At 49.3% G+C, this 13,946-nt stretch overlaps 1 protein-coding gene across 3 annotated transcripts in view; it reads right to left on the reverse strand.

The window, feature by feature from the left end:
- Positions 1 to 13,946, reverse strand: part of CAPZB (capping actin protein of muscle Z-line subunit beta) — a 143,116-nt gene continuing 129,170 nt past the window's right edge. The window contains exons 5-8 of one of the 3 annotated variants that reach the window (XM_053575705.1): positions 6,189 to 6,254; positions 5,406 to 5,482; positions 3,480 to 3,592; positions 832 to 867 (exon numbers count right to left, since the gene is read on the reverse strand). In XM_053575705.1, coding sequence (XP_053431680.1) covers positions 3,490 to 3,592; positions 5,406 to 5,482; positions 6,189 to 6,254 — 246 coding nt within the window. In that variant the 3' untranslated portion in view covers positions 832 to 867; positions 3,480 to 3,489. Of the gene's footprint in view, positions 868 to 3,479; positions 3,593 to 5,405; positions 5,483 to 6,188; positions 6,255 to 13,946 lie in introns of all 3 variants that reach the window. The other 2 variants (XM_053575703.1, XM_053575704.1) reach the window with 2 other exon arrangements.

Consider the following 13,946-nt stretch of genomic DNA (forward strand, 5'->3'; position numbering starts at 1 on the left):
GTGTCCCAGTTTCTTTTTATTGATTTTTTTGTTCTTTTTTTCCTTTTTTTTTTTTTTTTTAAGTATGGAGGCTCAAGTATAAGATGTAGATTTTCTTTTAAGCTTTACAAAAAAAACAAAATAAAACAAAAAACTCCTTTGCATTCCATAAAAATCGACAGAAAAGCACCTGGCCAGAATTGCAGAACGGTCGGCAGCCCCCACCCTGACCCCCACACCATGGTCTCCGCGGGACAGGGGCAGGTCTGCGCAGGACAATGCCGAGGGCCCCACCTCTCTCCCAGAGCTGTCCCCCCCACCCCAACCCCAAGCAACTCCCAAACACACATGGAATCAGATTTCCAGTTTTTCTTCTATCTTTCACACACCACAGTTATTTCATAAAATTTTTTTGTTTTACATTTTTTACACCAATGTAACAAAAAGGTGGGAGGGAAGGGGAGGCTGACAAGTGTATTTTATGCCTATAAATGGGGGGGGGTGTGGAAGACAGGGGGTGGGGTGGGGAGGGCCCCGGTGAACAAAAAAAACACACGGTCTCTATGGAAATACCGAAGAGTTTCAATAGCAAAATGTGGTGGGAAGCAGGCCTTGGAGCTGGAGAAGGGTGTTTATTGGGCTTTATTCTCAGGGGGAGATGGCGCTGTGCAGTCTCAATGATGCAAGTTGTTATGTGACCTGTGGGGAGGGAAGGGACAAGGGAGAGGGAGCAGAAAACGAGTTTTCTAAGAAAGGAATCTAATGAGTGCATGGCGTGTCCGGTTAGCATGAAGAGAGGTTTAACACTGCTGCTTTCTCTTCAAAGCCTCCACCAGGTCATTCTTCAGAGCTTCTTGTTTTGATTTGTCTGCAAAAGTCTGCACAGACCTGCAAGGGAGGAAAGGTTTTATCAGTAGACCCAACAGGAGCTGCTGTGGTGACAACAGGGCAAGGGGCTGGCATGTGGTGCCTGGTTCTGATTTGCTGCAGGGATCAATCTCCCCTGGTGAGGCTCAGGGTCACCAGGCTGGGCACCTGGCCATCCCCATAGAGGGGTGCTTGGAGGAAGCACAGGACCTACGTGGACAGATGCTCATTTCTGCCCCAGGCCTCAGGTAACCCGGCTACAGTCACCAGAAGTCTAAGCCCGCGCCTATATGTGCAGGCCCCAATGCAGTCTGAACCAGGAGGCAGCTTCGGGCTGGCAACTCAGGCCAAGTGCTAAAAAGGTAAGGACTGTGGGCCTACCAGGGCCCCTCTAGAAGCTTTCCCTCTGCTTCATCCCTGTCCAGCAGAGGCGGCTCACTCTTCACCCCCAGCGAGGGTGCAGTGGCATCCCACCCCCCGTGTGAGAATTGGCCTCTCTGCTCATATGAGCACATGGGGCTTTCAGGCTTCTGCAGAGGCTCCGTTGGCTGCTAACTTGAACCATAAAATCCCTCAGCCGAGATTTCAAAAGGTACCACAGGAAAGGGCTTAGTGGCCCCGGGACCCTGGCTGCTAATCCTGGATTTGCTGGGAAACAGTCAAGGTAACCGTGTTTGTCTGTGTGGTGGACACTTTTCAACAAAGCTAGAAGCTACTAAGGTTTCTGGAGATCTCACAGCTTACAAAGTGCTTTCCAAACATATTATTTTTGCAAGCATCTTGAGGGAGTTTTAACTATTACCCAATTTATAGATGAGGAAACCGAGGCTTAGAGAAATGCCCCCAGCAATCCCCTGAACAATCATTTTGTCAAACTTACCCAACATACTGGTTAACTAAGAACTTAGTAAACTATTTATAATTTTTTTTTTAAAACAGTGGAGAGGGAACAGAGAGAGCAGAAGGCTAAGAGGAATGCTATGGATGGGATGCTCAGCCAAGTCTGAGTCACGCTGAATGTGAAAGGTGAAGGATGGATCAGAACAACAAATTCCCCAAATGTGAAAATGGATAAAGTAAAATGCAGCAGGATCCAGGAAAAGCACCAACACCCACACTATCTCTGGGTACTGAATCCTAGGAAAGCCTGCTGGAGGATAGCAGAATGAGACCTGGGAGCCATCTGGGAACAGATGACGTTCTGGGGGAACACGTGCTTCTGAATATTTGCCCTGCACTGCCCCTGGCTCAGCAGTGGCCATAGGCAAAATCAGGACATCAGCCCTGGTGGCACTCCAGCTCCAAGCCTCAGCCAGTCCCTCACAGGATTCTTGCAAAGCTCACAATGGTGGTTAACGCTGTGAGTGGGAGACAGAGTGGCAAAGCAGCGGCCCCCGGAGCTCGCAGCCTGGGCTATGTTCAGCCAACCCCACCCCACAAAGGGGAAAGGTCCAGACTCAAAATCAGGTTAGAGGCTTAAAAGGTCCAGACTTAAAATCAGGTTAGACCTGGAATGGATGAAGGCATAAGGAGCAGAGCTCATTTGAGAGACAGGGCTTGGGAAGGTCATTGTCAAGCAACTTCCACACAGTGCCTGGAGGCAGCACTCAACTCACTGTGGGAGGGAGGACTGTCCTGGGCATACCGGCAACCACTGCCCACTGGGGTTTCCATGCTGGGATGCCGCCAGTGGCTGGCCGGGGAACTGCACCATCACGGTGCACCTTAAAAAGGCACATACAGGCTGGGGCACTCAAGTCCCCCGGGGGGCTCAGAACAGCTCTTGTCTGGTTACATAAGTGCCCCACTGTACTTGTTCTAGGGTGGTGGTGGGGCTTTCCATGTCCAGCCCCTGGACCTGGGCACGGGGGGTGGCCCCCAACCCTTCATCTCTGATGAGCCCCACCCTGATGGGTTTCCAAATGCCTTATTTTTACAGTTTCCCTCCTCCTCTCCAGGGAAGCTGTTTTCCTACATTTATATTTGTCACAAGCTCAACTCATGGTTCTTGGCCACTACCAACAAGCAAGACTATTTTCCTTTCCATCAGCGTAACTTCTTTGAAGAAACAGCTGCAGCTCATTAGGGGTGGAAGGTTACCCTGGTCCAGGCAGGCGGGCACTAGGTGCCCTGGGCAGCTCCAGCAGCAATTGGGCTGGAGGTGCACTGGCCAGCCGGGCGGGGAGGCGGGGGATTCCAGGCCCCACTCTGTGGGCCATCTTCAGAGATAGTGCTTGAGGGCACCCCTCCAAGTCAGCCAATCCCAGACGTTCAATCTGCCCCCCGAGAAGGGGTCTGACTTGGCTCCTGGGATCCCTTGTAGAGAAGAGGGGGCATCCAGTGTGCAAAAGTGGCTGCTCCTTGGGTGGCAAGGTCAGTCCCAGGGCCGGGCCTCCAAAAGCCAAGCCCACCCCGAGCCTCTGCGCAGGGTACAAAGCACACAACCACACGTGAGAGGTGTCTGTGGTATGCGGGGTGAGGCTGAACGGTAACGGGCCGCTCGCCAGCTGTTGAGCAGACATAGGGTTAGTGGTGGTTTAAATGGCTGCACAGCGACAGCCGGACCGGTAGGGTCCCGGCGGGTTGGTGAGTCCTGTTTAGTGGGAAGGGTCTCACGCCCCTCAGGCGGGTACCTGGATTGGCTTAATTATCAGGCTGGATGTAGATCTGGCGCTGGGTCAGCACTTGAGAGAGCTCCCTCTGCAACTGCTTAAACTTTTGGTTGTCAGGGATAGCATCAATAGATCTAGAGAGTGTTCAGAGAGGAGTGAAGCAGAGAGGGAGGAACGAGAATACGGGACACCAGGGAGGGACAGCGGCTGGGGGGACACGCCGAGGCCAAGGCTGCCCAGTGGCGTCTCCACTGCAGAGGTCACACTGGTGGTGGTCTCAGGCACTCAACCCCCCCCCACAGGTCCTGCCTCTTCTCTTCCCATTTCCTAGCAGGCTGGTGAGTGGATGTATTTGCTATGGATGATGCAGGGATTCAGGAAGACAAAGCCTGAAGAGGAGGACTCCTCTGTTTTAATTATTATTATTTTTTTTTTGAGATAGTCTTATTTTGTCGCCCTCGGTAGAGTGCCATGGCGTCACAGCTCACAGCAACCTCCAACTGTTGGGCTTAGGCCAGTGGTTCTCAACCTTCCTAATGCCGCGACTTTTTTTTTTTTTTTTTGCAGTTTTTTTTGGCCGGGGCTGGGTTTGAACCCGCCACCTCCGGCATATAGGACCAGTATCCTACCCCTTTGAGCCACAGGTGCCGCCCAATGCTGCGACTCTTTAACACAGTTTCTCATGTTGTGGGGATCCCCAAGCATAAAATTACTTTTCTTGCTACTTCATAACTGTAATTTTGCTACTGTTATGAATCGTAATGTAAATATCTGATATGCATGATGTATTTTCATTGTTACAAAGGAGTTGCGACCCACAGGTTGAGAACCGCTGGCTTAGGCGATTCTCTTGCCTCAGCCTCCTGAGTAGCTGGGACTACAGGCACCTGCCACCATGCCTGGCTATTTTTTGGTTGCAGTTTGGCCAGGGCCAGGTTTGAACCCGTCACCCTCGGTATATGGGGCCGGTGCCTTACCAACTGAGCCACTAGGCGCCGCCCCAGCCTGGCTATTTTTTGTTGCAGTTTGGCTGGGGCTGGGTTCAAACCCACCACCCTTGGTATATGGGGCCAGAGTCCTACCCACTGAGCCACGGGTGCCACCCGGACTCCTCTGTTTTAAAGCTGCAGAACAGGTGACATAGTACATCAAATCCACCAGCTGGGGCAGCCCTGAGACCTACTCTCTGCCTCTCCTTTCAGGCTGGCTGTGAAGTCACACCTCAGAGCAGGGTTTAGAGGGCTAGCCGTGGGGGGCACAGCACACCTCCCGGCCTCGCACAGAGACTGCAGAACACATTACCACTGCGTGTGGGAGGTCATGCCACTCAGGGTAACAGGGCTGGAGTGGCATGCCCCAGCAGGGCTGCTCAATCCACCATGGACTTGGGAGTTCTCACAGAGCCCCTCTTAGCTTTTCCTCATGCCAACACCACAGAAATGGGGGCACAAGATGGGACCTTGGCCACTGCCAACAGAGCCGCGGCCGACTGTCTGGGGACCCTCTCTGCACGTCACTCTCTACCATCCCAGAGGCTAGGCAAGACAGAGGCGGCCAGCTGCCCTGCAGCCCACAGCCCACACACATACAGTGTCTCGGGGTGTGGTGTAGAGCCACCTTCAGGCCCAGGGCCAAAGGAGCTGGGCAGATTCTTTAGCAGGGACTGGGGGACAGAGAGGAGGCCTTGGGATGAAGGTACCAATGGCTACTAAGGTGAATCTGCCCCAGAAAACAAAAATGGTGGAGGTGGCAGCTACTGAACATGTGAACTGCATAGCAGACACTTTACCTTTCAAACTCTGTATAACGATCCTAGAAGGTAGGTACTTTAGCCTGTTTTACAAATGAGGAAACTGAGGTCCTAAGCCACATGGCTATTATCTAGTAGAATCAGCATTCAAAAATCCCTCTTTCTGGCTCCAAAGCTTGTGCTTTCCGGTATGTTACCTCAGCCCATTGACGATGTCCTTTGTTTTTCCAAAGTAGATCTCATTCAGCGTACTTCTGATTTTATTTTCCATATCCTGGAAGGGTCAGCACATGACAAGTTAGGACTCCTGCCCGTCTCCAGTCCGGTCCCACAGCCTGCCCTGCAGTCCCTGCTGTGGCCACTGGGGGGAGGCACACGCCTGCTTCAAGCACTGCAGGAGGGCCCCATCTGCACTTGTGCTCCCAGCTTTTCCAGGCCTCAGGCAGAGAGGATGCCAATACCCAGGTATGGGCGGCCAACTCTGGCCATCACTGGGAGATGGCGTAAACCACACTGCCGCCCCTCAGCGCCTCCACCAATTCTGTGAAACCAGAGAACCCCTCCCTTCCTTCCAAATTAACATGGTGACAGGGAAGGCTGAGGCAGCCTCAAGTGAAGTCACTCCAGAGCCCCACTTGTGTTCCAGGAATCTGCTTCCTTCCCCAGCTCAGGTCTCTGTTCACACCCAGGTGACTGGGGGAAGACAGGACTTAGCACTTCCCAGAGCCAATGGCGGCTGGCTAAGCAGTCCTCCGGGAGCGCAGGCTTAGGGGGCAGAGGAAGAGGCACCTTTGGGGCAGGAGCCTAGGAGAGATAAGAAGGCACGACACAGGCGTGTCTCTGCTGTGACTGAGTTGGAAGAAAGCAGCACAGAAGGCCAGCCAGTGGCAAACAGGCTTCAGCGGCTACTGTCACATATGTCACTGCTGCGGGTGACGTAGGAGAGCAGCTCTCCTGGAGAGCCCGGAGGGCCAGCTCACCTCTACCAGGCGCCCAATATTGGCTATGTGTGGGGAGCAGTCGCTCACGGTTTCATCTTTCTCCATCTGCAAAAGACAAAAACATTCCTCCAAGTCAGAGGCCGCCAGGGCTCCCTGAGAACAGCAGCTCTGCAGGCAGCCAGCCCACCTCCATGGTTTGCAAAGGGCCTATTGTCCCTGCTGGCAGCTCTGTGGAGCCAGCTGCAGGTGCTACAAGGCTGCTTTTCCAGAGGAGCCAAAGCACAAAATGACTTTAAGTTTCAGGCCACAATCAGCCCTGCTAGCAGAAACCTAGAGCCCTCATTTCTACGAGAGAAAGAGTTTTGCTGCCCTCCTCCCACCCACCCCTGCAGCTCACTACCCTTGACCAGCACCGGCACATCCAGGGCCAGCTGGAGATGTGCCGAGGATCTTCAAACCAGGACCCGCAGGCCCGTCCTCCAACGGTCACACGGCTGCACATGGACACTCCCAAACAGCTGTAGGCTTTGGAGGGAGGGACAGACAGAGGCTCTGGAGGTCAGAGGACTGAAGTGACTTGCCCTACGTCACATGGGTGGCAAGAGCAGACCTGAGTCAAACTCCTTTTCACCCCCGAGCCTGCTCTTTCTACTCTGAGGGGGAAATTTAAGCAAGAGCTTCTCAATGCGGACGAGAAGTGGGGCTGGAGGGGGGGAATGGCACCTCAAGCCCCCAGTCTCTTCTTCCTAAGCCCAGAAAAGACAGTTCTGGCCCAATAATCTACAGCATTGAAAGGGAAGGAGGCAGGGAGGGAGGGAAGGAGGGAGGGGACTAGTGACTACTGATTCTAGCACTCGTTCATGAATTGTGGATATCTCTCTACCCCCCAGGTTTTTCCTCTGCTTTATTTTTTGTTTTCTTTTTGTGACAAGGTCTCACTCTGTTGTCCTGGCTGCAGTGCAATGGTGTCATCATAGGTCAATGCAGCCTCAAACTCCTGGGCTTAAGTGATCCTTCTGCTTCAGTCTCCCCAGTAACTAGGATTATAAGCACCTGCCACAATACCCAGCTAATTTTTCTATTTTTAGTACAGACATGGTCTCACTCTTGCTCAGGCTGGTCTCGAACTCCTGAGCTCAAGCAATCCTCCCGCCTCAGCCTCCCAGAGTGCTAGGATGACAGCCATAAGCCACTGTACCTGGTCAAAATATAAATTCTTTTATTTTTTTATTTTTTGTAGAGACAGAGTCTCACTGTACCGCCCTCGGGTAGAGTGCTGTGGCGTCACACGCCTCACAGCAACCTCTAACTCTTGGGCTTACGCGATTCTCTTGCCTCAGCCTCCCGAGCAGCTGGGACTACAGGCGCCCGCCACAACGCCCGGCTTTTTTTGGTAGAGATGGGGTTTCACTCTGGCTCACTCCTGCTCATACTGGTCTCGAACCTCTGAGCTTAGGAAATCCACCCGCCTCGGTCTCCCACAGCACTGGGACCACAGGCATGAGCCACCGCGCCTGGCCAGAATAAATTCCTTACAGTGAGATTTGCCTGTTTTGTACATCGCAGGGTGACTTAGCAGGGTACTAAGCATGCAAATGCTCACTACAACATGGAAAACGTGAATATTTAGATACCAGCACCATTGTCATTGCTGAAATAAATGTGGAAGCCGAGTAAGTATGTAAAGAACAGTTATCAGAAAGCCTACAGATCAAAATGAGTGCATGCTACCCTGTTTTCCCGAAAATAAGACATCCTCCAAAAATAAGACCTACTTACAGGAAAGATAAGACGTCCACTGAAAATAAGACCTAGCGCATCTTTGGGAGCACACCTTAAAATAAGACACTGTTTTATTTTCGGGAAACAGGGTAGTCAAAAAAAAAAAAAGAAAGAAAAGAAAACAGCCAAAGAGAAGGTTGGTTACTCTCTTCAAAAACAGAAGGGGGCAGAAGCTCAGGGTGGGTGCTGGGTGCTCCAAGGGTAAAGCCTCCCCCACTGGGGAGGACGATTTTCACACAGGGCAAGGGAGAACAGATCAGTTAAGAGGCTGAAGACACCAACGGACCAGCAAATGGCAGGAGAGAACCAAGTCACTTTCAATGAGCAGGCTTCTAGGTCATTCGACACAAATCCATTCTATGATAAAATGAATCTTCAAAAGTGGCAGTGTACACAGGGATGAGAGGACTGTGGAGCGCTGCAGAGGCGGAACTGACTTTGTCAAACAGAAAAAGTAGAGTCTAGAAGTTAAACAGTAGTTTGAATAGGACAGGCAACTTTTTTTTTTTGGTAGAGACAGAGTCTCACTGTACCACCCTCGGGTAGAGTGCCGTGGCGTCACACGCCTCACAGCAACCTCTAACTCTTGGGCTTACGCGATTCTCTTGCCTCAGCCTCCCGAGCAGCTGGGACTACAGGCGCCTGCCACAACGCCCGGCTATTTTTTTTGTTGCAGTTTGGCCGGGGCTGGGTTTGAACCCACCACCCTCGGCATATGGGGCCGGTGCCCTACTCACTGAGCCACAGGCGCCGCCCAGGACAGGCAACTTTTTTAATAAAAAAAAAAAAAAAATTTTTTTTTTTTTTTTTTTTTTTGAGACAGAGTCTCACTATGTCGTCCTGGGTAGAGTGCCGTGGCCTCAAAGCAACCTCAAACTCTTGGGCTTAAGCGATTCTCTTGCCTCAGCCTCCCAAGTAGCTGGAACTTCAGGCACCCGCCATAACGCCCAGCTATTTTTTGTTGTAGTTGTCATTGTTGTTTGGCAGGCTCAGGTCGGGTTTGAACCTGCCAGCCTCGGTGTATGTGGCTGGCGCCCTAACTGCTGAGCTATGGGTGCCGAGACTTTAATAAAAAACTTTTTTTTTTTTTTTAGACAGAGTCTCATTATGTCCTCAGCAGAGCTCACAGCAACCTCCAACTCCTGGGCTTAAGCAATTCTCTTGCCTCAGCCTCCCAGGAGCTGGGACTACAGGCGCCCGCCACAATGCCCGGCTATTTTGTTGTTGTTGCAGCTGTCATTGTTGTTTAGCTGGCTGGGCTAGGGTTGAACCTGCCAGCCATAGTGTATGTGGCTGGCACCAAGCCAGAGACTTTAATAAAATTTTTTAAAGAGACGGGGCCAGGTTGGAGTACAGTGATGCAATCACAGACCAGTGCAGCCTCAAACTCCTGGGCTCAAGTGATCCTCCTGCCTCAGCCTCCCACTGTATTGGTATAGTAGGCATGAGCCACAGGGCCCAGATGACAGTTTTTGATGAAATTGTTAAAATCACCCGTTGGCATATTTTAAAACTGGAGATTGAGAGCAGTCGGCATAGGCTCACCTTGAGCAAGCCCAGCCATAGGAATGCCTCATTTCATGATGAACATGCTGGGCTAGAAGAACAAAGAACTCCTTCGGCAAGATCATCTCCTGAGGTAGGTTCCTGTCTGATGTCCTGTGGCTTTAGGCTGAGATGTGGGGCTACACACCACGTTCCGGGGGGGCCTCTGAGGCACCCCAGAGAAACCTCCACCTACCCTGCCTCAACCTATTTGTCCAAGACTTAAATGAAAGCACAGCTGAGGGTTACCAGCACCCTAATGACAGCATCAAGGGGTCAGGGTACCAGAGGGGTTCCACAGACCCTGGAAACCTGGGTTAAATACAGAATGACAGCAGCTACCGGGAATGGAGTGCGCGCTGACCAGGGAGCAGCCACCTTATTCTACTTCATTTTCCTAAGAAGTTTTTTTATTTTATTTATTTTTATTCTTCATTTTAACTTCAATTTCTTTGAATTTTTTCTTATTACAAATATTATGTGGGTACAGATGTATTTGGTTACATGGATTTTTTTTTTTTTTTTTTGAGACAGTCTCACTTTGTCGCCCTCGGTAGAGTGCCATGGCATCACAGCTCACACCAACCTCAAACTCTTGGGTTCAAGTGATTCTGTTGCCCCAGTCTCCCAAGTAGCTGGGACTACAGGCACCTACTACAACGTCCAGCTATTTTTACAGACAGGGTCTTGTTCTGGCTCAGGCTGGTCTTGAACCTACGAGCTCAGGCAGTCCACCTGCCTTGGCCTCCCAAGTGACAGAATTACAGGCATGGGCCACCACACCTGGCCCCACATGAATCATTTTAATAATGCTTAAGAATCATGGTTGTTAAGTGTACCTGTCACCCAGATAGTGTTCACTGTACCCATTATGTAGGGTTTTTTTTTGAGACAGAGTCTTATTTTGTCGCCCTCGGTAGAGTGCTCTGGTGTCACAGCTCACAGCAACCTACAGCTCTTGGGCTTAGGTGATTCTCTTGCCTCAGTCTCCTGAGTAGCTGGGACTACAGGCACCTGCCACTACGCCCGGCTTTTTTTTGTTGTTGTTGTTGCAGTTGTCATTGTTGTTTTAGCTGGCCGGGGCCAGGTTCGAACCCACCACTCTCGGTAAAAGGGACCCTATCCACTGAGCCATAGGCGCTGTCCCCAATTAGGTAGGATTTTGCCTATCCCCTCCTCCCTCCTGCTTGTTTTCTGTTAAGTTTTTTTGTTTTTCTTTTAAAGAGTCTTACTTTGTCACCCTCGGTAGAGTGCCATAGCATCACAGCTCATGGCAATCTCCAGCTCTTGGGCTTAGGTGATTCTCTTGCCTCAGCCTCCCGAGGAGCTGGGACTACAGGTGCCAGCCACAATGCCTGGCTAGTTTTTTGTTGCAGTTTGGCCAGGACTGGGTTCGAACCTGCCACCCTGGGAATATGGGGCGGGCGCCCTACTCACTGAGCCACAGGCGCCGCCCGATTTCTGTTAAGTTCTACTTCCCTCTCTGCACGTGTATATAACCTTCAGTTAGTTGTAACTTCATAGTGAGTACATGTGGGGTTTGTTTTTCCATTCTTTAGGTATGTCACTTGGGATAATGGTCTCCAATTCCATCTAAATTGTTGGAAAAGGCCGGGCGTGGTGCCTCGTGCCTGTAATCCTAGCACTCAGGGAGGCTAAGGCGAGTGGATTTGCCTGAGTTCACAAGTTCAAGACCAGACAGAGTGAGACTCCAACTTAAAAATAGCCAGGCATTGTGGCAGGCACCATAGTCTCAGCTACTTGGGAGGCTGAGGCAAGAGGATCGCTTGAGCCCAAGAGTTTGAGGTTGCTGTGAGTTATGACGCCACAGCGCTCTACCAAGGGGAAAAATGAGAGACTGTCTCCAAAAACAACCCCCCTGCCCCAAATTGCTGGAAAAGGCATTGAGTCATCCTTCTTCATGACTGGTGTTCCGTGGTATATACCACATTTTGTTAATCTGCTCATTAACAGATGGGCACTTGGGTTGATTCCACACTTTTGGAATCATGAATTATACTACAATAAACATTCAGGTACATGTGTCTTTTTGATAAAATGACTTATTTTCCTTTGGGTGAATCCCAGTAGTGGGATTACAGGATCAAATGATAGGTCTACATTTAGTTCTGAGGAATCTCCACACTGTTTTCCATGGAAGTTGTACTAATTTGCAGTCCCACCAGCAGTGTGTAAGTTTTCCTTTCTCTCTGCATCCACACCAGTGTCTACCATTTTTGGACTTTTAGTAAAAGCCATTCTAACAGAGGTAATGTGATATCTCATTGTGGCTTTAATTTGCACTTTCCTGATGATTACTGATATTAAGCATTTTTCCACGTTTGTGTTAGCCATTCGTCTATTTTTTTTCATGTCTTTTGCCCACTTTTTGATAGGGTTGACATTTTCTTGCTGATTTGCTTGAGTTCTTTATAGATTCTGGTTATCAGCCTTTTATCAGATGTATAGCTTATGAATATTTTCTCTCACTCTGTAGACTATTTGCTCTGTTGTCATTTCCTTGGTGGTGCACAAGCTTTTAAATTTAATCAAATCCCATCCATTTATTTGTTGTTGCTGTGAATGCCACTAGGAACTTCTTCATAAATTCTTTACCTAAGCTGATATGCAGAAGTTTTTCCAACATTTTCTTCTAGAATTCTTTTTTTTTTTTGCAGTTTTTGGCCAGGGCTGGGTCTGATCCCACCACCTCTGGCATATGGGGCTGGTACCCCACTCCTTTGAGCCACAGGCACCACCCTCTTCTGGAATTCTTATGGTTTCATACCTTACATTTCTGTCATTTATCTATCGAATTAATTTTTGGTGAGTGGTGAGAAATATGGATCCTATTTCATTCTTCTGCATGTGGCTATCCAGTTTTCTCAGCACTGTTTATTGAACAGGGATTCTTTTCCTCATTGTGTATTTCTGTCTGTCAAAAACCAGCTGGCTGTATGTGGATGGTTTTGTATCTGGGTTTTTCTATGCTATTCAATTGGTCTTTGTCTCCATTTTTGTGCCGATACCATGCTGTTTTAGTTACTGTAGCCTATTAGTATAGTTTGAAGTCTGATAATGTGATGCCTACAGATTTGTTACTTTTGCTAAAATTGCCTTGGCTATCTGGGCTCTTTTCTGGTTCCAAGTGAAGCATAAAATTATTTTTTCTAGTTCTGTGAAATGTGATGTTGGTATTTTGATGGGGATTGAACCGAATCTGTAAATCACTCTGGGCAGTACGAACATTTAAACAGTGTTGATTCCACCAATCCATAAGTGCTTGGTATGTTTTTCCACTGTATCCTGAGCAATTTCTTTTCATCGTATGTCACGGTTCTCTTTGTAGAGCTCTTTCACCTCCTTGGTTAAGTATGTTCCTAGGCATTTTATTCTTTGTAGTTATTGTGAATGGTATCAAGTCTTTGATTTGACTGTCAGTTTGACTGCCTCTGGCATATAAGAATGCTACTCATTTGTGTACACTGATTTTGTACCCTGAGAATATGTTGAATTTATCAATTTCAGGACTCTTTTGGTGGGATCTTTGGGGTTTTCAAAGTGGAAGAACATACTGTCAGCAAAAAGTGGTAGTTTGACCTCTTTTTTCCTGATTTGGAAACCTTAATTTCTTCGTCTTGCCCGGGCTTGTTCTGGCCAGGGCTTCCAGCACTGTGATGAGAAGTGGTGACAGTGGGTGTCCTGGTCTTGTTCCAGTTCTTAATGGGAATGTTTTCAGCCTGTCCCCATTCAGTATGACACTGGCTGTGGGTTTGTCATATATGGCTTTTATAATTTTGAAATATAGGAACCCTATTTCAAACCCAAGGAGACTGAAGTTTAATGATGCAAGTAACCCATCTGCCCAGGTCACACTGCACTGTCCAGAGTCCAGCACATCTGCTGGGAGATGGCGCTGTCGGAAAGCTACTTCAGTGTGATGATTAAGTTTAGCCAGGAAAACGCAAACAAGATACTCAGGCTCAAACGTGAATCTGAGTATAAAACAGGGTGACTTGCAAACAGTTTCTGTGAAGAGACTTGCGGTTTTTAGATGACTTCAAGTTTGACAGGTATGTAATGTGCTATTACAACAGCTTTGATGCAACCTCCAGATACATAAATGAAACCATTACCGGTGCCAGGATCAGGGGCGACATTTCTAACCCACCACATGGCCCAGAAACTGCAGCTGCAAGGTTCCACTACTGCTTAGAAAGGTAATGGACCCCCTCTGATTGGTTCTGGCCATGCCACATCTTCAGGGCTAAATTCAGTTTAGGGCACTGTTCTTTTTGTTTTTGTTTATTTATTTATTTTTTAGAGATGGGAGTCTCACTATGTTACCTTGACTGGACTTGAACTAGTGAGATACTCCTGCCTCAGCCTCCCATGTAGGTAGGACTACAGGCACACACCATCCTTCCTGGCCAGGGCACTGGGTTTTAGGAGAGCTGCCATGAATGGGTT

The sequence above is a fragment of the Nycticebus coucang genome, chromosome 22, assembly GCF_027406575.1.
Source record: "Nycticebus coucang isolate mNycCou1 chromosome 22, mNycCou1.pri, whole genome shotgun sequence".
Taxonomy (NCBI): domain Eukaryota; kingdom Metazoa; phylum Chordata; class Mammalia; order Primates; family Lorisidae; genus Nycticebus; species Nycticebus coucang.